Source organism: Lygodium microphyllum, chromosome 10 (genome assembly GCF_053477565.2).
Source record: "Lygodium microphyllum isolate KBCC chromosome 10, Lygodium_microphyllum_v1.1.10, whole genome shotgun sequence".
Lineage (NCBI taxonomy): Eukaryota > Viridiplantae > Streptophyta > Polypodiopsida > Schizaeales > Lygodiaceae > Lygodium > Lygodium microphyllum.
The window spans coordinates 79,993,624-80,018,550 of NC_141144.1; the positions used below are offsets into that span (position 1 = coordinate 79,993,624).

Below are 24,927 nucleotides of genomic sequence, written 5' to 3' on the forward strand. Positions count from 1 at the left end.
ATCTCAAGAAAATTAGGTATGCTCTTTGTATCTTCCACAGTCACCTGTACCTTCGGGACTCCTGCGGCTGTCACTACATCCACGGAGGAGGGAGGAAGAACTGTGTTGAAAAGCCGCCCAAAGTCCTCCACTAACTGACGATACTCTACCACCAGTCTGGGGAATAGAAGGATGATCAGGTATTTAGGAAACTTGTGGACGTGAAGTCCTCCATTGGGAAGCCACTATACCAAGGAACCATATAGATGACCCCCTTCGTGGAGGCATAAGGTGAGCTATCCACTAGCTCACGAGCTACATCCGTGGAGGTAAGTCGGACCATAAAGATCCCCTGACCCATGAGAACTGCCTCCGCAATCTGTTCAGTGCCAATGCGTAGCATGGAGTGAAGCCAATCCTGAAGTTGGGCCGTGGATGGAGAGTGTCCTATCACCTATCCAAAGATTGTTGTTTCTTTCAGTTCTATCTCTTTGGCACAGATGGATAAAAGATGTTCCTCAGAAAGGACAATGTGCAAGGTGTTTGACTGGGGGGCACTCGCAGCTGGCATTCAACCAGAGGTTTCCATTGCGCGTCACTGGTGAGGACCTACCAAGCTAGCTGTTGTGATACTAGAGGGAATGTTGCTGTAGACGGAGGGAGCAACGTTGGTATATTGGTGCGCAGTATCATACAGTCAATTCGGCAAGACAGCTCCACCAGTCCCTTGGATGCTGTCCTCCCTAAGCTCAGTGAATTGTGCTTGTAAGGTTTCCTGTTAGGCTTGCAGAGGCAGTGCAACCATTTGATGAAGCAGTTGATGGTCCTGCACAGGTTGTTGTCACGAGCGCGGCAACAACAAGACGCATTCTCGAACAAGCTACTACAAGCAAGGCTGGCTGGGCAAAGCAACAACGAATATATGCAATGAGCAGTCAGCATGTGGCATGCAGGCCCAGCGAGCGACCAGATGTGGCACGGGCGATAGGTGTATAGGACTATGTTGAGTATGCTTCTCACACCTCATAGATCACTACTCTCAACCACTTAGATGTAGGGATGCCCATCCCATGGTTATGGTGTGCCTATCTGTACTTCTTGGGCCACTACGAAGGAGGGATATCCATCTCGTGCCCATAGTGCACCTATTGGATCTATTGTGGATACTTTATTGATGGATGGTAGGCACTTTGGGGCAAATCTCCAACTATACTCCATTCCCCATCCCTATTCTCTCTATCCTTCACTCACCACTAATACTTTACTTGCTACGGCCAAGAATGCCTTCAATGATAACACTTAGAGGAAGGTCAAACTGCATGACTTGGTCGACGCTCTACAACAAATGCTCAAGTCCTGGGGTATTTGGGACCTAGGCATTGGTCTAGAGGCTATGTCAACCCTCGACTTGTCCGAATTGGTCATGTCCATGAATGAAAGGATTGTAATGCCATATTGACAGTGCTCTCTTTTCTTTTAGCTTTTTTGTGGCATGTCCAATTGATTCAGCAGTTACTACAATTACAACAGTTTTCCCTAGTATTTGGTTGTTGGAGTAATCTTAGAGATTGTACCTGATGCATCAATCTTGATCATGAGCTCCAAGAGTTTGCTAGCATGGCTCACCTAGGTCAAAGGACAATAAAGTCACTTTATTTCTAAACTAGTTGTATTTTGCAACTAATCTTATTGCTAGCTTGATCATAGTTACAAGAAACTAGAATGGAAATGGAAACAAAAACTAGAATGGAAATGGAAACGGCAAATTTTTGGAGTTTCGAGGAATTTCCAATAACTACAAGGATAATTAAGGCGGAAATAGAAATAGGAATGGAAATAAAAATGGTGAAATGGCAAAAATGTGGACGTCCACGGCATCTTAGTAATGCCTTGATTAATGAGCTATGAGTTTGAATGCCAACTACTGCTACATGCTCGACTGCTCAAGTCTACATAAAGACCTCATTCCCTATCCAAGAGGGGGCTCTAGTTTCCATTACTATGAAGGAAAAACTTGAAGGCAGCAAGTCCTTCTTAAGATGGAACCAAAGATACTAAAAATTTTTGGTAGAACATTCCCAAAAAGAATAAATATTATACTCACTAGCAAGAGTAGGGCATTTGGATGAGAAGTGACATTCAAAGGCCCAAACTAACCTCCTACACCTTCTTCCCATGACCAGTAGACCCTAAGCATAGTATGGGTGGTACTCATCATGGGGAACATGTGCTTCTGTTTTTCTTACTCCTCTTGGTTTCCATATGATCTAGCGACATCTTGTTGGTATTGTAGCTTATGGGTAGCTCCCTCTGTTAATGCCTTTGGAGACTTTTAAGGTTCGATTGATTGGCCTTTCTTAGGTAGTTGGTCATTTTTGTGGATTTTATCTAGCTATATGGAGGTGTCAAATTCATATGTTTTCTTCACCTATCTTTTCCTTGTCTAACATATTTTGTCACCTACCTCTATCTTGCCTATCAGATCAAAATGTGTTAACGGCATATATTGACAACAAAGCTAAACGATAGTCAAAGTGTAAGTGTTGGATTTATTTATTTTTTGAGGATCATTATTTTTGGAGCTTGAGTATATTAGTTTCGGGCACTCGTATTACTTCATGGACACATCTATTTATTATTGTATTATTTTGTGAGAGCCAGTGGGCTCGCTCCCGTGCACATCGTATTATTCCCTACAACAATATTCATGCACCCACAATTGTTATGTAGGTTGTACACATAAATATATAATTAGAATAGTCTAGGCTATGTCCAATTAGGCTAAGGTAGAAGTATGCATCAAGGGAGGACTAATCAAGAGCCCACAATGTGGGTAGAGGTGTGTTCACTACACCTCAAACCTAGACTTGTATTCTAAAAGAAGTATGTATACTCTAAGAGAAAACTATACAAGAGGCTGAGAAGAAGAGATTGTGGGTAACCACCAGTCCTAGAATTGAGGATTTCACTTAAATTCAGAAAAAGCATCAAGGTCAAATGGGTGAATGGCAATCCACATAGATAAGTACTTGAGGTGAGTGAGTAAATTTGGTCCTCAAAGCGACTAGCAATATATGGTTTCTCCTCTGTGAGGGTTTTGCTATATAAAGAATGGCGTTGCAAGTTGGAGGAGGGTTTTGCTATGTAAAGAATGTTGTTGCAATTTGAAGGACATGTCCAAATTCTTGGGCAAAATTATGGAATGAAGAGAGGTTGAAGCATGGTAGATAGGGTCTATTTGCAAGATACTAATAGCACGTTGTTGTTCAGTTGGTGGTCATGAGGCCGCTATTTGCATAAGTAATCTGAAGTATATGATTATACCATTGGCGAAAAAAAGGATTGAAAGGGTGCCCTTTACCTCAAGTTCCAAAATTTCGACCTCATACCTCATCATCTGATTTGGTCAAAGAAGCATAAGAAGAAATGAGATGGGATGACTATAGTTGCTTTTGCGAAAAAAGACTTGGAAAATTCGGCTAGAATCAGAAGGCTTTTGTAGAAGAGATGCTCTTTCAAAGTAGGGTGCCATTTGGAAGCAAATTGGATTATGCCATTGTCAGCAAGGCCTAAGTTTATTGTTGCAAACTACTAAATGCAGCATCAAAGTGGAGTGACAATTTCGTCTCAAGAGAGTTGTCCTTCCTGGCCAACTCTGCAACCATGCTAGTGAGAGATTGGCGTTGAAGTAATGAGTTGAGACTAGGAGGAGGATTTGGAGTAGTAGAACTGATTTATAAGTTGTCTTGAACAAGTTTCCCCTAAGTTTGTTGAAGTTTAGCCTACTATGCCTAATCTAACTAGTGAGTGGGTTTTTTTTGGGGGCGAGGGGGGGTGTGTTGTGGAAAGGGAAGAAGGATGGATAGATGAAAGGAATGAAGGACCCACAGAGGACTTAGAAACTTCTGAGTGAAAGGAGTCAGGAGTTATGTAAAGTTGTTGGTTGCTTAGGAATGGATGTGATGTTGGAGGGAGGAGTCAAATGTGGAGGGGCACTACCTCAACATTGGATGGGTTGGGATTTCCATTGATAGGAATGTCTATGCTTAGGGTATCCTAGAGCTCATTGTGGCAAAGCTTACAAATGAAAATGTAGCAATTATCTTGATTTTAGCGTTGTGCTAGCGGATTGGATGGAGACCAACATAGTCACCAAGGCTAATCTAAGATGCATCAAGTGTGGCATCACTCACATGTATCATGATTGTCCAACACACAAGGTATCTAGTGGTACACTACCCAGGCCTGTAAGGCCTAATATCCGAAAGGTCAAAGCGAGAAATACTAACCCAAACAATGTCTTTGGGTCATACTAACCCCCAAGAGAGAGCACGTTGTTGATGCTTTCATAGATGAAGGTTTGGGCTATAACATCTTGACTTAGGATATATGGACCAAAGTCAAACAACCTAAACTTATCCCAATAAATGCAACCATCAACTATATGAAGGATCACTATATTCTCTTAAGCAAATGCCGAATTCTCGTGACCATAGATGCTGAAAGTATACCCATCATGTTCTATATGCTTCCAAATTGAGAAGATACAAAGAAGGAAGTCTTGCTTTGAAGATCTTTCAAAGGGTACAACCAAGTGTTAGGTGGAATATGAAGCACACCGAATACACTTGAGAGCTTACCAAGCATCAAGATAATCACTACTTTCGATAAAGGCAATCTTGTCTCTTCTCTAGGAAAGGATAAGAAGCTTGCCTTAGAGTCAAAACATAGCCCTAGTAAGCGAGATAGTGCTGAAGGAACTACTCAAGGCACAAGCCAACAAAAGAGAACCACCTAGCAGGAGTCCTCCTTGTATAGGAGGGAAGACCAAAGCTACTAAGAACAATATAATAGTCTTCAAGACTGTCAAGAACAGAACTTCATCCAAAAGAAAGAGAAGACCAAGGGCATACAATTGGAAGAGTCAACGAAGAGTTAGGGCAAAATTGAGATTGGTTTCCAAAGCTGCATGCTCGAGGACATTATGTAGGAAATCAATGGATCTAGTTGTTGAAACCACCCTCACAAGCAATTCCAGTGACCACAGCTCATAGCTCATCAAAATCAAGGAAGAGGAGAAAGAGACCCAAGTGCAAATCTAGGTCAAGGACCAAGACGTTTGAGGTGACACAACCAGAACAATTAGAGATTGCGAAGATAGTCCTAGAGTTCAAGGAGCCAATTCTTGCCTATGGTAAAAGACACCTAAGCCTACAACCATTAAAGTGCAACAGCACGATATTGTTGCTACTCCACAAGAGAAACCAATGGTATGTAAAGATCCATCAATTCAAAAGGGGGAAACAAAGCAGCATGTCCCTATGATGTTACCCAAACTGAAAGGAAAAGTCCAAAAATAGACACCATAGAGCCCTCAAGTGTTGACAAGCAACAATTCAAAAGTAGTCATGAATCCATTCAATTGTCTGAAGTCTTGCAAACCCAAGGAACCTTTATCACTTAAGTAGAAAAGGGAAATCTAACAACAACCTAGTGCAACTACTCAATTGACGAAAAGGATCTAGAAGGAACAAGCAAGAAAACATCAAAAGATTGATAATCTCCCTCTAAGAGCATTGTCGAAAATATAGTTATCATAGTCCAATTAACTCTTGTACATACTTAACTAGAGTTAATTTTGTACATACATGATTCTTTTTGCAATGATCATTCCAACTTTCGAATCATTGGTACATTTTGTGGAGGGAGATAAGAAATAAGAGGTAAGAGCTTAACACAACGATATAGGTACAATGGTGAAAAATAGCATAAGTTGTCATCAATTCTTTCAATCTTTGCATGATACTCTTAAAATTTCACCAAGTGAATGCAAGATAACAAGGAGTGGCAAAGGAGTAAGACCTCAAGGCTTGAAGACAACATCAGCAGACAGGCAGAAGTTTTACTTGACGATCCTAAGTTGCAAAAACATCCAAGCTAAAAGACCATTCTAGAGCATCAAATAAGAGTCAAAGACATGAAGAAACCACCAATATCAAGTCCCAATCTCTTCAACCAAGACATACCTTGACTTCAACATCCAATAGTCACCTACTTCCTTAGGAGAACTTATCACTTGCTTCATCAATGAGCACGCGTCTTCATCAACTGCTCGGTTCTTCAACAACTTCTTTATCAACAACAAGACATTGTGTTTCAATTATCCAAGCGTAATCTTTATTGATGCATCTCGGTGTGCCACTCATTTTGTGAGCTAGAACTACTATCTTTAATCAGCCTACTAATCTCTTATACTTTTATTTCCAACTTTGTCAGACTGCAAGCCTAGTTGCATGACACTCATTATTCCAAAAAAAAGGGAAATATACACTCACAAGCACTACACCCCATGTCACAACTCTATAGAAACAGAATTTGTATCCTTTTTCACTAATTTGTTTATATAATGATTTATTAAAAATTTGTTTCCTTTGCACTAATTAGATATAAAGAAAAGTGCATTGGAGCTGGCCATTGATAAGTGGTCACAGGTTATGGTGGACCCACGCGGTGGGTTAGAGAAAACATACTTCACACTTCCACCTATATGGCCCGATTGGGCGCCTGTGACCAGAACTCACGCATATCAGGGTTAGACTCGCACACAGAAAGGATTGATGCCTTGAAGTGTAGGCTAGATCCGCTAGAACAAACAATTACAATCAACAAGATGGCATGATCATGAAATGCTTGTACAATGTGCATGTGTGGGCTGAAAGCTTGAACTGCACATTTCTTTGCATAGGAAAGTCACATGAAGATTCTGATACCGTTTTTGCGATGTACACGGAAAAAGCTTTCATATGATACCTATATTGGGGGGTCCCTAAATTTTAGGAGCCTCGAATTAGCCTAAAAATGCTAGTCCTAAAAAATAGGGATGTCATTCTAAAAATAGTAAATTCTGTACTGTGACTGTGCTTACTAAATTTGGTTGTTTCTATTCTTGACAGTATTCAGCCCAAAAAGGAAGGCCATAGAGAAGAGACAAGTGTCAAGATACTTGTCACACAAGTTTCCAAGTGTCCCACCACTTGTCACATCTCATGACATGTGGCTAGACACTTGTCTTGTGCTACTCCACTTTTCCCTTTTGTACTAGCTCTTCCCCCTCCTATAAATAAGAGCTCGTTTTTCTTCATTCAGCATCATTTTTCTTTGCTGTAAACTCATGTACAGCACCCACAGATAGCCAGAAACTGGCCCCATCCATCCCCATCATCATCCCCCACTTCTCCATTATCAAATTCCTCCATATTCCCTCTTCTATCACTGTTGTTTTACAAGACAGCAAGCCTGTAAATTCATTACAGCACCTCCTTCTCGAGCTCTTTCTTCCATTTTAGCAACAAAAAGCAAGCCCTATCCATGTACTGCTGATCAACGATAGAGAAAGGCTGATTTTCCCTCTTTCTTCTCTCATACTGTAAAGAAATCAGTTCTTATCATTGCATAATAGATAATGCATGTGTATTTATACATCTTTGCATGATCTTGTGAGAGTGAGAATTACTTCTCCTCACTCTCAGGTTGATTATAACTAAGCTTTTCCCTAAGGGACTTGGGTTGAGCAGAAATACATTCCTTCGGGGGGGGGGATTGCCCATCTTCAACCCTCAATCTTGTCTCCATTACTTTTACATTTTCATGGATGTAATTTTATGAGTAATTTTCATTTTCAGCTTTAAGTATTCATTCTCTTTTATATTAAATCTCGAAAACAAGCGAATATCATAATTGTTAAGCATATTACGTTGTTCGGGGCGTTTACAGTCGTATCAGAGCTTTGGCTCGGTCCTCACCCCAACACTGGTAGTGCTTACAATTACAAGTTTGTTTATTTTTAGCCCTTGCATTGAGTGCTTAAGCATATTTTTAGAGTCTCAATGGATCAGTCGAGTGCTATCCTTCAAGCCATTCAAAGTCTTAGAGAGGAGAATCAGCAAATTCGTGAGCAACTTCTCAAACTAGAAAAAGTTGAGAATCCCAAAGAATTCAAGGAAAGAAGCCCATCTGCTTCAAGGAGACAAAGCCATACCAATGAAAGGAGCCGATCAAGAAGTCCAAAGAGGCAGTCCCATTCTACTTCAAGACAAAGAAAGAGATCGCGTCGAAGCTCATCCTCTTCTTCAAAGTCATCTGGCGCCTACTCTGATGGATCCTCTTCTAGTGACGAAGAGTCACACCCTTCTCGTGGAAGACCTCATCATCGTCAAAGGCGTCGACATTCTTCACCCTCGTCTCCATCTTCATGCCCATCAAGCACTTCATCATCTTCAACCTCAAGATCCGGGCATGGACGAAGGCATAAGAAGAAGAAGAAGACTAAGTCACTATCTCAACTTGAAAAGAAAATCAAGTTCAGTATGTATGATGGTTCCCGAAATCCTGATCTTATTCGTCAATTTCAAATTTTGTATGGTCGTGACAAGTATAAAGAAAAAGAAAAGATTAAGTTTGCAGCTTTACATTTGACTGACTTAGCCCATACTTGGTGGACGGGGTTAGAATATGATCATGCTGCCCCAAAATCATGGCGGTCCTTTGTTCGCATGATACAAAGCCAATTTCTTCCTGTTCATTTCAAAATAGATGTAAAAATGGAATGGGATCGGCTTTGGCAAAGGAAAAATGAGTCACTTGGTAACTATACCAAGAGATTTTGGGAGTTACTTTTGAAGGTCCAACATTTCAAGAAGATCAGCAATTCAGAAAAGCTTAGGAAGTTTCAAGGAGGTTTGCATTTTAAACTTCGTACTGCTCTTAATCATTATCATTGTTCTAGTCTCAGGGAACTCATTGACCATGCTGAGACATGGGAAATGGAGCACAATGGCAATAAATCATTCCAAAAGAATGATAAGAAGAGAGTAGCTGATGATGAGAAGTATTCAGTCCCAAATGAAGGACAAAAACAGCGGCAAAAGCAGCCATCAAATCAAAAGAAAATGAAGCCCTATGTACCTCCTAATGCTCCTCAATTTCGCTCCAATCTATACCCACAAGCAAAGCAACTTTCCGAAGAAGAAAAGCAGCACTTTATGAAAGAAGGGAAGTGCTTTAAATGTGGACAAATAGGTCACATAGCGAAGCAATGTCCAAAAAAAGGACAAAGCAAGGTTTCTGACAACAAGCCTAAGTCACTAGTGAAAATCAATGCTATCAGTGATGTAGTTGCAAACACAACTCACACTCCAGAGATGCGCAAATTATTAAAAGCTTGGGGACAGTTGCAAGGTAAGCAAGCACTATTCTTGATAGATCTTGGGCCGAATGAAAATGTCATTTCCTTGCAATTAGCTAAAGAGCTTGGATTAAAGAATGAAGAGATGGACACTCCGGCAGAAGTTCGCCAAGCTTTAAATGCCGATGAAGGTGACACAGTGAAGACTGTGACACCCTACATTGGCAAGCTCAAGTTTCAAATTCAAGGCTACAGTGACGAAGATACCTTCTGTATCGGAGACCTTGATGGTTGCGATGTGATTCTTGGCATGCCCTGGAATCATAGAGTAGATTTAACCATCTTCTCTCAGAAAAAGAAGGTAGAACTCACCAACAAAGGCAAGAAGTACGAGATCCAAGCTGGAGTTTCTGGAGACACCATACCTATGGTAAGCCATATGCAAGTCTCTAGAGCAATTAAGGATTGTGTTCAATGTTGTTTGCTTTATGTCATTGATGTAAAAGATAATATGAATGTTGAAAACCATTCCCAGAATTGACGACATTTTGGATCGTCTAGGAGGCTCAAAGGTTTTCAGCCGTATTGATCTAAAGAGTGGTTATCATCAAATTAAGGTAATACCACAAGATGTACACAAAACTGCTTTCCGCACTTCATACGGTCTTTATGAATTCTTGGTGGTTCCTTTCGGATTAACCAATGCACCAGCCACCTTTAATCGAATGATAGAGCGCATCTTTAGAGAGCATCGACAATATGTCGGTACTTTCTTTGATGATATTCTTGTCTTTAGCAAGAATGAAGAGAAGCATCATCAACACTTGGAGATTGTTCTACAATTACTTCAACAAAATCAACTCTTGGTAAATGGTAAAAAGAGTGAATTTTTCATGTATAAAATACCTTGGGCATGTCATCTCTTTTGAAGGGATTCAGATGGATCCTGAAAAGATCAAGATAATCCAAGAATGGCCTCATCTTCATGATGTACATGAGGTGCGATCGTTTCTTAGCTTATGCTCTTATTACCGCCGCTTCATCAAGCATTTTGCACAAATGGCTTCTCCACTTCATGACCTTACAAAGAAGAAGACCTCTTTCCAATGGAAGGAAAAAGAGAAGGCAGCCTTCACAAGGCTGAAAACAGCTCTTACTTCTGGACCTGTTCTTATCATTCCAGATTTGGTAAAACCATTTGTGATGGAAGCAGATGCTTGCGGTGATTGTATTGGTTCAGTGCTAAATCAAGAAGGCCATGCCGTAGCCTTTGAAAGCCGTCGTCTAAATGATGTGGAGAAAAGGTATGACATTTATGAAAAGGAGCTCTTAGCAGTGGTTCATGCTTTGAAGATACGGAAACATTATCTTTTAGGCAATGAATTCCTTATTGAAACTGATCATCAGAGCTTGAAGTATTTCAAGACTCAAAAGCATTTGCAGGAGAAACATGCAAGATGGGAAAATTTCTTGTCTATGTTTCATTTTCAAATTATGTATACTCCAAGGAAACAAAATGTAGTTGCTGATGCACTTTCTAGAGTGCCTCGCATTGCAACTATTACAGTGGCCCATCATGAAGATTTTCAAACGATGAAGAATACTTATGATGAAGATACTGATTTTGCAGCAATTTGGTCAAATTTACAGCAAGGAGGTTCTCATCCAAATTATTCCATCAAAGACGGTTACCTTCTCATGAAAAATCGCCTTTGTGTCACTCTTCCTGTTTGACAAAAGGTGCTTAAAGAAAGTCATGAACCCCCTTATGCAGGGCATAGAGGGAGGGCAGCCACTCTTAAGTGCAATTGAGCGCTACTTTTATTGGCCAACATTACGAAGAGATACACATAACTTCATTGAGGCTTGTCTAGTATACCAAAAATCCAAGTATGATAAGCAGAAGACTCCAGGATTGTTGCAACCTCTTCCAGTGCCCAAAGATCCATGGGAATCTATCACCATAGATTTCATCTCAGGTATTCCAAGAACACCTCAAGGTCATGATATGACTTGGGTCATAATTGATCGATTCAGCAAGCAATCACATTTTATTCCATGTCATAAAACATTGAAATCTGCACAAGGTGCAAGACTTTTCATTCAACATATCTTCAGATTACATGGTATGCCTTCTGAGATCATTTCAGATAGAGACTCCAAATTCACAAGTAACTTTTGGCGTGCTTTATTTGGGAATTTGGGAACCACTTTAAAGTTCTCCTCAGCTTTTCATCCTCAAACTGACGGCCAAACAGAGGTGATGAATCTCACTCTTTTGGATATGTTGAAAGCTTATGTTAGTGAACATAAGTCACAATGGGAGAAATATCTTCCATTATTGGAGTTTGCTTACAACAATACAGTGTACTCATCCACAGGGAAAGCTCCAAATGAAATAGTACAGGGTAAAGTGATTCCTCCTCCAATTATTCACACTAAAGATAAGATTTTTGCTGCTGATGAGTTTGCTTCAGATTTAAAAACAGCAATGGATCAAGTTCGAGCCACTATCAAAGTTGCCCAAGAGCGACAAAAGAAGCAAGCAGATAAACGAAGAAGACCTTTGGCTTTTGAAAAATGTCAATATGTCTTGCTAAAGTTTGATAAAAGCAGGCTCAAACGAGGTTCCGGTCAAAATTCATCTTTTCCAAAGCTCTCTAGTAGATACTTTGGACCCTTAAAAGTGATTGAGAAAATAAATGAAGTTTCTTATCGACTTGAGCTTCCTGCTCATTGGAAAATACACAATGCTTTTCATGTAAGTTTGCTAAAACCTTACATAGGACCAAAACCAAAGGAACCCATTACTGAAGATCCCCCAGAAGTTGAAGAAACAGAGCAACTCTTGGAACCTGAACAGATTTTGTTTCACAAGGATCGAACCACGAGAAGTGGCCTTGTGACACAAAAATTCTTACTAAAATTCAAGAATCTACCCACAACAGATGCACAGTGGGTAGATGAAAAATTCATGAAGGATTACCCAGACATTCTTCAGCCATATCAAGAAGCTTTTCAGTTGAGGACAGCTGAATAAAAGCCAGAGAGCTGTCACAACTCTATAGAAACAGAATTTGTATCCTTTTTCACTAATTTGTCTATATAATGATTTATTAAAAATTTGTTTCCTTTGCACTAATTAGATATAAAGAAAAGTGCATTGGAGCTGGCCACTGATGAGTGGTCACAGGTTATGGTGGACCCATGCGGTGGGTTAGAGAAAAGATAGTTCACACTTCCATCTATATGGCCCGATTGGGTGCGTGTGACTAGAACTCACGCATATCAGGGTTAGACTCGCACACAGAAAGGATTGATGCCTTGAAGTGTGGGCTAGATCTGCTAGAACAAACAGTTACAATCAACAAGATGGCATGATCATGAAATGCTTGTACAATGTGCATGTGTGGGCTGAAAGCTTGAACTGCACATTTCTTTGCATAGAAAAGTCATATGAAGATTCTGATACCGTTTTTGCGATGTACACGGAAAAAGCTTTCATATGACACCTATATTGGGGGGTCCCTAAATTTTAGGAGCCTCGAATTAGTCTAAAAATGCTAGTCCTAAAAAATAGGGATGTCATTCTAAAAATAGTAAATTTTGTACTGTGACTGTGCTTACTAAATTTGGTTGTTTCTATTCTTGACAGTATTCAGCCCAAAAAGGAAGGCCATAGAGAAGAGACAAGTGTCAAGACACTTGTCACACAAGTTTCCAAGTGTCCCACCACTTGTCACATCTCATGACATGTGGCTGGACACTTGTCTTGTGCTACTCCACTTTCCCCTTTTGTACTAGCTCTTCCCCCTCCTATAAATAAGAGCTCGTTTTTCTTCATTCAGCATCATTTTTCTTTGCTGTAAACTCATGTACAGCACCCACAGATAGCCAGAAACTGGCCCCATCCATCCCCATCATCATCCCCCACTTCTCCATTATCAAATTCCTCCATATTCCCTCTTCTATCATTGCTGTTTTACAGGACAGCAAGCCTGTAAATTCATTACAGCACCTCCTTCTCGAGCTCTTTCTTCCATTTTAGCAACAAGAAGCAAGCCCTATCCATGTACTGCTGATCAACGATGGAGAAAGGCTGATTTTCCCTCTTTCTTCTCTCATACTGTAAAGAAATCAGTTCTTATCATTGCATAATAGATAATGCATGTGTGTTTGTACATCTTTGCATGATCTTGTGAGAGTGAGAATTACTTCTCCTCACTCTCAGGTTGATTATAACTGAGCTCTTCCCTAAGGGACTTGGGTTGAGCAGAAATACATTCCTTTGGGGGGGGGTTGCCCATCTTCAACCCTCAATCTTGTCTCCATTACTTTTACATTTTCATGGATGTAATTTTGTGAGTAATTTTCATTTTTAGCTTTAAGTGTTCATTCTCTTTTATATTAAATCTCGAAAACAAGCGAATATCATAATTGTTAAGCATACTACGTTGTTTGGGGCATTTACACCCCACCTAGGGGTTCTTAAGTCAAGTACATTTGCTAATCCTATTTGACCGGCTCCATCTCTCACCCCCTAGCCCCCATCCTATTTTTCCTCGCATTTACTCAAGACTTATCAAGGTCATGACATACTTAGGGAGTCTTGACTCACCTTGGTTACCTTGGTTAGATTTATCTCCTTGAGTCAATTATACATCTTCCCTTTTCACTTCATTCATCCTAGTGCTAGCAAGTCAAGTTCAAAGTAGAACGGAAAAGGTACTTCAAGCAAAAATAGTCCAATTACATCAACTACCACGTTGCTTGATCCATTGAAAAACTGTGGTTTTCAGGAGTCAATTGGATTGGACTCCCCAACTTTTGTCCACATCCTAGTGTTTTTAGTGATCTTTTTCTTTAACTTCCTTTTCCCTTAGCAATGACAATTTTTTCCATCTTCATCAATTTAAGATTTCTTACTTCGTCAATCATCAACTGAAGAATCCATGGAGGAGTCTTCTAAGTATGAGCCTACGTAAGCACATATACTTATACAGTATTTGCACCATAACCTATCCACGGTCCTCAAGTATGGGACAACAATTTAGGCTTGGTTGGAGTTCACCCATCTCCAACTAACAATATTATGTCCTATGCAAGAAAAGAAGGGCTAGCTCATTTTTCTAGAAAGCAAATGCACGTGAGGTTTTACTTTGCAAGTACAAAAATTCGTAGAAACCCATGAGTTATCACTTCTTCATTAACAATGTATGACCTCAAATTCATTTTCCATGACCATTCAAGTTCTATCCTTGAAAGGATCAAGAGTCAAGAGTCTAGATGCTAACATCACCACCTTCTACTAGTTATGTCACCAATAACAACATCAACTACTTTGTAAGTGCCCACAACAATTTCCACTTCTTCATCAACAACTTCTTCATCAATAACATGCATTACTTTTCCATTAGAACCATTATTTTTTTCCACAACTAAGTCAAAGCATAGGTGTCGCATTTATTTTAGGGGGATCGTTTTGGAGCTTTAGTATGTACTTTTGGGCACTCCTATTACTAACACATCATATTTATTGTTGTGTTATTATGTGAGAGGTGGACTCACTTCCGTGCACGTTGTATTATTTCCCACAATTATATTTAATGCACCCGTAATCGTTAATCGTCTAGGTTGTGTGCATGAAAACATAATAAAAATAGTCTAGGCTAAGTTCAATTAGGCTAAGGTAAAAGCATGCATGAAGGGAGGATCAGCGAAGAGCCCACAATGTGGGTAGGGTACCAAAAAGGTTGTGCAAACCCTATTTCACAATGGTGAAAACCCTAAAATGAAAAGTGGGGCACAAATCCTAATCATAATTCAGAAGGGACCTAACCACCATAAACCTACTAATTTTGATCTATATAAGGGTGAAAGGTCCTAGTTCTAATTATCAATGTTGCTTCATCCATGTTGCCTAAGCTTTGTCAGCAAATTCATATTGTTTCTTTGCATCCATACTACTAAAGCTTTGTCAATGCAACTATTGAGCATTCATTTACTTCTTCTATTCTATTTTCTCGTCACCATTGTTGAGAGTAAGAGAGTGAGTGAATGAGTGAGTGATTGTGTTGAGTGAGAAACTGCAAATTGTGAGGCTCTTCAGCATCTTCTTGCTTTTCTTCTTTGTTCCATTCATAGTAAGAGGTTCGAGTTTAAGGTTCTATGTGAGGTTGTGACATTGTGAGAGAGAGGAATCTGGCAAGGTGAATTCTTCTCCCTTTTTTCTCTCTATCTTTTTATCTCGGTGTGGCTTGGTCGTATTTGGTGGTGGATGTGGAGTGAAAGTGTTGGATCATAGCATTTGGATCATCAAACCATTTGGTGGTGGATGTGTAGTGAAAGTGTTGGAATATAGCATTTGGGTCATCAAACTGTCTTTGAGTCTTCAAGCTTGTGGACTACAATATATGGGAAGGTAAGATAGTTGAATTCACTATATCTCAAAGCTAGACTTGTGTTCTCACTTTCTCGGATTAGAGAGAAGGATGCATAGTTGGTTAGATCATACTTTTCAAATACAAAAGGTAGTATACGGTACGATAAAATATGGTACTAAATGGTATCTTAAGATTTTATAAGGTACGGTATAATATTAGTACAAAAAAAAACTTGGTTATTTTGGACTAAAGATAATAGAATAGATGCTTAAAGTCTAAATAGCAATGCTATTGGAGTATATAAGATGAATATTTAAGGGTAACATGCCAACATCTCATGCCGCATGCACAACATGCGCTACGGTTACCTACAAGTTACAAGTACATAGATGGGAGTGGATATATCATACACGAAGGATCATACAAATAAAAATAGGCTTGAGAGAGAAGGTTGAGAAAGAGAAAGACGAGAGAGAGAGGGAGAGAGGCGTGAGAGAGTTGGAAAGGCTTGAAAGAAAAAGAGGGTTTGAGAGAGAGAGAGAGAGAGAGAGAGAGAGAGAGAAGGGGAAAAAAAGGGAGAAAGAAAGAAAGAAATACGTAGGCTTGGGAGAGAGTGGCCAAAAAGGGCTAGTTCTTTCATACTAAATCATACAAATATGTATGGTATGGTGCATAGATGGTAGTGGATATATCATATATGAAGGATCATACAAATAAGAGCAGGCTTGAGAAAGAGAAGGTTGAGAGAGAGAGAGAGAGAGAGCTGGAGAGTCTTAAAAGAGAAAGAGTGTGTGAGAGGCTTGCGAGAGAGAGGGAGAGAGAGGCTTCATGGAGAGAGAAAGAAGAAAGAAAAAAGAGAAAAAAAGAAAGAAAGAAAGTTGTAGCCTTGGGGAAGAGTGGCCAAAAAGTGCCAGTTTTTTTGTACTAAATTGTACAAATATGTACAGTACAGTATGGTACGGTACGGATCATGCCATACGAATCAGTCCATACTATGTATGGAGACAACCCTAGGTTAGATCAAAGTGTTGAGCAACTATGTGAGAGGTAATTGGCCAAGGTGAGTTGTATCTTCTCAAATAAACCATGTAGAGCAGGTTCCTTAGTATTTTATGTTCTCCCCTTCCCAATTAGAGTGGATTAAGTGTGTGGATGAGTTTGCGGCTTGGAAGTACCTCCTCTCCTCCAAAACACTTGATTGGTCTCTTTATATCTATCCCACTTAGAATTCATCCACCCTTAGGATTCATGCTAGGCTCTTGGTTCCCATGGGCAGCAAACCTCTTCTACCTCTTAGAACCCCTACTGAGCATGTTGCAAAGGCTCCCCCCTATAATAGTAGGGAGCAGCAGAATCTAATAAGCTTCTGAAGCCTTTTCCTTCTTTGGTGTGTTGGATTTTGATCTGTTGCAAACAGTTCCATTGTAGATAGTGGACAAAAATCCCTTTTCCGGCTTGAGTGTGCCAAAAATCGACTTAAAAGGCATGGCTTACTATTGTACTGGTAGGTAAGTGCACCTTATTTTGGTTTGATTTGTGGGCGATAATAATTCACCTCCACCCATTCCAACTTCCAATTATGCAGACTCCGGAGGGTTTGCACCTGAAGCGGATTAGTCTTTGCCAAAATGAGTTCATGCTTTCCTATTTTGACACAACTTGAAAAGCTTTGTCTCTAACTTCCTTTTGTGATCAAATGTATTCTGGATCATCCATGCTTTCTCGGTCCTCACTTGCACTAGCTTTTGCTCATGTGTTTTTGGTCCTCATTTGCAATAGCCTGTGCTTGTATGTTGATGTTGGACTTCCGAGACTGCCTGAATTGTAGCCATTGATGCCGAAGGTACAATGTTAAGAATGCCTCTTTAGTTATCAACCAACTATACTTGGAGGTGGAACAAAGAAAAGAATGCTGAGATCTGATCATACGACTGTTTGAGCATATGTTTTTGGGAGTATGGGCAAGCCTATGCATCTGAGTGTGGAGAAAAGTTCCAAGCACAATAGCAGCGTAATGCTGGAAATGAAAACGGATAAATATATTGACAAATGCTAGATCAGGTTAATTATAACCTCTCTTCCACCTTACAAATTGACAATCACGGGCCCATAGATAGGCAGTGAGCATGAGTCTGGTTGACTATCATAACATGAAGAACCAGAGAGAAGGCTGGTATTTGTAAAAATGGGAAAGAAGGTTGACCTGAGAATGAGGTCCAAATACAAAGCAGAATGGCAGGGCATGCTGTAAACAAGGAATTATAATCTCTTCTTTTAATCATAGATTGTTTAACCAATGCATGGGAAGAACCCAATATAGGCTGTAAGCAGTAGACTGGTTGACTGTTGTAACATGCCAAGGAAGCAGGATAGAAGGCTGTAATTTGTAAGATTGACCTGAGAACGAAGTCTGTTATGCCACATGTGAAAAAGCCTATAGTACATAAAGAGGAGAAAGTATGCAAGTTGGAGAAAGAAGGTAGAGCTAAGTGTCAATGCCACATGAAACAAAAATTGGAGATTTTCTTAAAACACAGAAGAAGGTTCTATGTATTGAGTTACCTTTTCTACAAATTCGGAACAAACCAAGTTGTTACAACATTAACATTATTATGAAGCCAAGGTTTTTTATCTATTACTGATTGCAGGCTCTTTGCAACACCTTTTGCTGGGAGGCTTTTGGTTCCACGGATGTGAACTTGCTAGAAAAAGTTCAAGACTGCATATTGAGATTGACCTTCTACTGGTGAGCTCTAATATGTCCATTTTTTTCAGGAAACCTCTAACAGGTTCCTGTGGCTCTAGATACTAGAGTTTAATTGCTTATAGCAGATGGCTGTTTGCTCTTAGATATTGACAATAGGCTGTATATGTCAGCACTTCTCTTTCCATGATTTGTACTTGTGATGTTACTTATGCAGGTACAACTTCATGCCTCTGGCACGTGGTACAGCGGCTGTTGGCTATGTGACACTGCTTGGTTTGTTTCTTGCAGCTGGAATGGAAGTAACTGGAAATATTCCTAATGGTGTACAGGTATGTCATCCATGCATGCAGTGTATGCTTACCCTTTTTTTCTGCTTGAAGTTTGTAACAAAGGAAGTGTCACAGGTGGACTGGGAAGCTATACTGTCTCCAGAACTTAATAATTTCATGCAAGCGGTTAGACCGTGGTTGTACCCTTCTGTAAAGTTAAATGTAACCTGGCAAAACCTTCCAGATGTAGCCACTACTTTTCCCACAACAGGTTCGGTTGTAGCTGCATTAAGCACATTTGATTGACTGTTCGTTAATCTAAGTTTTTGTATTATGCTTGAATGAGATCAAATTCTGAGGACAAAGCAGCAAGCTCAGTGTCCTCTTTTCATCTCAGCATCGTTCCAATAAATCACAAGCTCTACTTAAAGCACCCCACCTTAAAAGTTTGCAATGTTAATGAATGACTAGGTTTAGAGTGCAGAATACTTGCTTGCAATCTTCTTGTGAACTTTTCTAAGATTGTATGCATTGATGACAATTACAAAACCAACTCTTTTGACAATCGCCAACTTTGTTATTAATTTCTTTAAATAATGAATTATTCAATTTCATTCTTTTTTTCCATAAAGTTGGTCTGCACAAGGGTCATCAAGCTAGCATGCAAAAGCGATATTTACCATTGGAAAAAAGATACAACTCATAAAGGTATGATAGCAAGAAAGAGAGAACTTGTTGAAGCCCTTGAATACAAAGAATATGTGGTATGGTCATGTATGAGCAATGATCAAAGTATTGTGAATCAACTCTAACCATGAAGTAGCCACATCGCGAATGACCACTTGTGCTAATATTAGACAGTCACTTGCCACAACAATAAGCCTCTAATGTGACTGATATGACCATGAATTTCAGAGGTAGGGTTGAAGATAAAGCATTTTTAACACATCAAATGTGAAACAAATGAGGATATTTTGGTTGTAATGGGTCAATCTAGGGCACTCTCCCTATGAGTTATGCATGGTTAGTAAGTCTTTGAGATGTAATTGAAGTCCAAACCTTCAAAATAAAGTCCCAAATTTATGTAGGAACTTGGCTAGTTACAAAAAGATAAGACAATTTCAAAGAAATATGTAATGCCATTAGTAAACCCTACATCACTACAGCATATCATTAGGAGGAAGGCCTCCAATAAGAACTCTCCAAACAAAAACCTTGCCTTAATATAATGTCTTTGACTTTTGTAATTATAGTAATCTATCCTATTGTTTTATATGACCATCTAACCACATCATCTTAGCTTTCCAATAACCCATATTTTATCCTTTATCATCTTATGGTGCATTGCATTTGTTTAATGATATAGAAAATATTAGGATAGGTGAAATATCAAACTCACGAAGGATCAAAGTCCTCAAAATAAGAAAGAGGAATTTGTTGCCTACTTTTCATGTAGACCATACTAGCCTATGATTTCTAGGTTTTCAAAAATATTGTCATTGACATCGAACATAATAGTCTAGATTATGAGGAATGATAGAATCTTCCAATTGTACCATTCTATTTAGTTGCTCTCTAAAAAATGGTTTATTTGGTTAATGCCTCATCCTAGATACAAGGTAGCATTTCAACTTGTAAGAAAAATATACTTTTGTTTAGACTTTTGTTTGTGAAAAAGCAACAAAGGTTTGTTAAGGAAAAACCAAGTGCAATAATAAAATTGGTGTAGGATTTTAATTCTTTGAGTAGAATATTCAAAACATGCCACCAAGAGGGTTGCATACCTTTATATTGCTATGAGAACTCACCTCAATAAAAGCTTGCTTATATCTAGTCCAAGGGTGTTGCTCTAAACAAATACTCTACAAGAATGTTAATCAAAGTTATATATAATTTGATATTCAAAAAAGGAGACCTATCTCTATGCTTGACAATGACAACATGATTTTGAAGGCATTTACGTTTGATCCAAATGATTTATTTATTTTTTTCATCACTTTAATTGAATTGGTTACATCAAATCATCTTAGAATATCTAAGTCTTAAGTCTTAAGAATAACAAAGGAAGATGAAAAATATAATAATCATAACATAAAATTAACCATTAATTTGAGATAAATATGCAATGGTTGGCATTAAATTTTCTTGTATACAAATGTATCCCTTATATGAATAGGTGTTTAATTGAATAAATTATACAAATATATTCCTTAAAAGATTAGATACCCAATTGAGTAAATTCTTATGTCACATTCATCCCAAGGGAATAGTCCATGTGTGTAGTAATCATCCCTTTGAGAAGCATCCATCTTTGCCATTCCTTTTCATATAGCTAATGAAATTTGATTTTTACATATTAAGTTGTAATTCCAATGCTAATCGTAGAAAAGCCTAAGCAATCATAGCTCATGTCAAATTATTTTTCTCGATCCTCGGAAGTAAAAACAAGTCATCAACGAATGATTGGTCAACAAGCTTCATGCTATTAGCAAGAGTGAGATCCACAATATCTCAATTTATATACTATTAGCAAGAGAGACTCATGATATCTCAATCTATATTGAGCCACTACACATCAATCGAGACATTAGATCGACTTCTATTCTTTCAAAAGTTATAACATACTTTAGTGGCAATCTTTTACCTTGTCTCTCAACACTCCCCTCTAACTAACCAAGCATCCTCCTCTTCAAATCAAGAAAGCAAATATACAAGACCAGCTTTGAGGTGTAGTGAACTCACCAACTTACCTTCTCGTGTTGTAGTCTGAAAGCTTAAAGACTCAAAGATGGTTCCACAACCACAATCAATACAATCCAATGCTATTGCTCCTTCGCATCCACCACCGCCAAGTTGAGAAGCTAATAAAGAAGAAGAGCAAAGCAAGAAGACGACAAAGAGCTTCACATTTTCTTATTGTCTCACTCAACACATCTCTCACTCACTCCCTCTTATTCTCTCAATGATGGAGAAAAAATAATAGAATAAAAGAGAATAAAAAGCTTTAATAGTTATACTGATAAAGCTTTCGTAATATGAATACACTAAAAGGGTAAATATAATTGAGACCTTCTATCCTTATATAGACATAAATTAGGATTAGGGTTAGATCATATTTATAGGACGGCGCATCGTTTTAAGGTTAGGATTTGCATTTTACTTTGCATTTTAGGATTTGTGCCACTATGAATTAGGATTTGCATTCTCTTTTGGGCGTCCTATCTTCTTTATGGGATATAGGCTTGTCAATCCTCATAGCATGATTGTACCTTAATCTAAAAAGACTAAGCCTACACTAATCTAATCACAAATACATGTGTGCAACCCATACAACAGTTGTAGGTGCAACAAATACAACTGCGAATGATAAATACGATGTGCAATATGGGAGTAAGTCTGACTCTCACAAAAGAATATATTCATGATAATTTGGTGCCCATGAATATAACAATAATATAGAAGTTTTCATAATAATACAATAAAGGTTCACAAAATTATAATCTTTCTAAAAAATAATAGTTGACACTTATACTTTGACTTTGCTTTGACCTTAGCTTTCATAAAATATTGTTAATATTAGTCCTCTCTAAGACAAGTGTCAATCCCATGGCACTCACGTCAAAGGTAGACGTGGAATGCTGTGAACAATCTTAATGAAGTATTCTGGATGGAGAGAAATAAAGGTTGTCGATGAACTTTTGGTGATGAAGAATGATGTGCTTCATGATAAAGACCTAGTATGGAAGAAAATGATGTTTCTACTAATGTTGTAGATTATGTCTAAAAGATGTGGTTATTGCTGCAAGCTAATGTCTGTATGAAGAATCACTAATGGTATAGTGGGAGAAGAGGAATGAAACATGGAAGGATAAGGATACAGAGGCCATTGATGTTGATGAAGCTTTAGTCCTTTGTCTATAAAAGTTTTGTAAGAGCCAACTTGTGCTCTACCTAAGGGGTATGTCTACTTACATGGATGGTGACTTATGCACTTGTAGGTGAAATTGGGAGATGGGTTGTAACTTCAAGTAAGCCTGAAGTGTTGTCTTACACTTGAGGATCCAAAACCGTGAATAGGTTCTGGTATAAATATTATGTAAGTATATGTATATATATAATCTAATACATAGTTAGAAGACTGCCCCATGGATTCTTCTCTTAATGAGGGCTAACAAAGGAATCTTACATTGGTAAAGATGGGAGAAAATGTCATTGTTAATGAGAGAATAAAGTTATTGGAAAGACATCGTTAGCGAGATGGACAAAAGGTGGTGTCCAATCCAATAAGCTCTTAAAATATATGGTTTTCCATGGAATCAACACAAGGGGGAGTGGATGAAACCAGTCCCTTTTTACACGAAGTAACTTTTCCTTCTTACTTGGAAGTTGAGTGAGTAGTACTAGGATGAATAAAATGGAATGGAAAATGTGCAAATGACTCAAGGAGATAAGTCTAACCAAGGTGAGAGTCGAGACTTCTTAAATATGTCTTAACCTTTATGTGCCCTAAATAAATGTGGGAGAAAATTGAGAAGGGGTTAAGGGGTTAATGATGGAGCTAGCCAATTGAAACCATTGAGCACATTCAACTTGAGGGCCCCTAGGTGCAATGTAGTGCATGTATCATTTTCCTTTTCTTTTTTTTCTTGCTTGTCTTTTTTTCCTTCCTTTTTTTTCGTTTTGTATCTCTCTCTTTTTGTGTGTTTTTCATCTATACTCCTTGGATAAAACAATGTTAGATAAGTGGGCTAGTAGCCTTACAAAATTAAAGTGAAAGTATGAGAAATCAAAAGGCTGATTGAGAATAGTAGACTTGGCTCAAAGAATGGAGTTGTGCACAAAGTGTACATATGGAAATGGCAGAACGAGCCTTGAAAGCACCTTGTCTCATTGGTAATATAGACTTAGTAAAGAATAACTAGTAGTAGATGATGAAGACTTGTAGTATTGATGAAGCGAGTGTGACTTGTAGTAGTAGATGATGAAGACTTGTAGTATTGATGAATATTGTATGTTGTAGTCAAGGGACATGATGGATGAAGAAATTGGGATGTTGGCATTGATGGCACTCATATGTGTTTGTCTTTGTGATAGTCTCTTAGATGATCCAATTGCCATGATGTTGTTATATCTTGAAATCTTCAAAGAAAGAGTCTACTATTGATAATGTGGGCTTGAAACATGAAGTGCATTGCATTGCTAGGTCCACATTCACTTTGTGAAACCTTAAGAATACTATGTAGTGGATGCAAAGTCATAATACATAAAAATTTATCAAAAACTTTTTTTTAACATCTCACCAGTGTATCATGAGCAAAAGTTATGATATCGTACATTGATCTTGCTCTCACAGAATATGTAGTGTTGTTTTAGAAGTCAGAGGGTCTTTGCCTCTTGTTAGTGCAACAAAAGAAAAATATATACAAATAATGTAAGTAATCACATCGTCAAACAAGGATGGTTCTGTAAAGCAACTAGCAATGTGCAACTCCTCTTCACTCAAAATCTTATCAAGCAATGGGTGGTAGTTCAACTTTTGTGGCAAGTCCAGATACCGAGCAAGCAGTCTCATAGTAGGTTAGATCATATTGAATTTTACTGACTATATGATGCTTCTCAGTGGTTGTCATAAGACGATTGCCATCGCAAGTAATCTAAAGTTGGTGAGAAAACCATTTGTGTACGAATGGACTTGAGAATTTTCAATTCTACTCAAGTCCATGAAGTACTGACTGGTTTTGGATTTTGGTCATAGAAGTATTAGAGAGAATAAGTTGACATTGTTGCAATCACTTCTGAGGAAGGGTTTTAGCATATTCATCTTCAACCAAGAGGCTTTTGTGGTAGAGGTGTTCACTCTCTTCCCAAGTGGAATACCATTTGGAAGCAACTTGTATTGTATCATCATCAGCAAGGCCTGATCCTTTTATTGCCTCGTATTTTCTAAAGCCTCCATGAGAGATCTCTTAATTGGCTTTAAATGCACTGGAGCTTCTGGCCAAGAAGAATGAGATTTGTGGATCATGGGATTCATTGTGCTCTTTAGGCTAGAGTTAGTATTTTGTTGTGAGACTGAAGTACTAGGGGCTTGTTCCTTGGCTAAAATGACAGGTTTGTTGGTTATAGCCAAGGGTTGGGACTACATGGATTCCACCTTAGAATTTGAAGTAGTAACTTTTGTGGATCATGGGATTCGTTGTGCTCTTTAGGCTAGAGTTAGTATTTTGTTGTGAGACTGAAGTAATAGGGGCTTGTTCCTTGGCTAAAATGACAGGTTTGTTGGTTATAGCCAAGGGTTGGGACTACGTGGGTTCCACCTTAGAATTGGAAGTAGTAACTTTTGTGATAGTAGATTGGTCAATAGTGTCAGTCAAAGATGATGAAACACTAGGATCCTTGGACTCA

At 38.7% G+C, this 24,927-nt stretch overlaps 1 protein-coding gene across 2 annotated transcripts in view; it reads left to right on the forward strand.

Moving 5' to 3' along the window:
• SRFR1 (Tetratricopeptide repeat (TPR)-like superfamily protein) overlaps positions 1-19,087 on the forward strand; it is a 154,997-nt gene extending 135,910 nt beyond the window's left edge. For both annotated transcript variants that reach the window (XM_087686474.1, XM_087686475.1), the window contains exons 22-24: positions 18,195-18,292; positions 18,468-18,582; positions 18,658-19,087. In XM_087686474.1, coding sequence (XP_087542600.1) covers positions 18,195-18,292; positions 18,468-18,582; positions 18,658-18,828 — 384 coding nt within the window. In that variant the 3' untranslated portion in view covers positions 18,829-19,087. The remainder of the gene's footprint in view (positions 1-18,194; positions 18,293-18,467; positions 18,583-18,657) is intronic.
• The last annotated feature ends 5,840 nt before the right edge of the window (positions 19,088-24,927 follow it).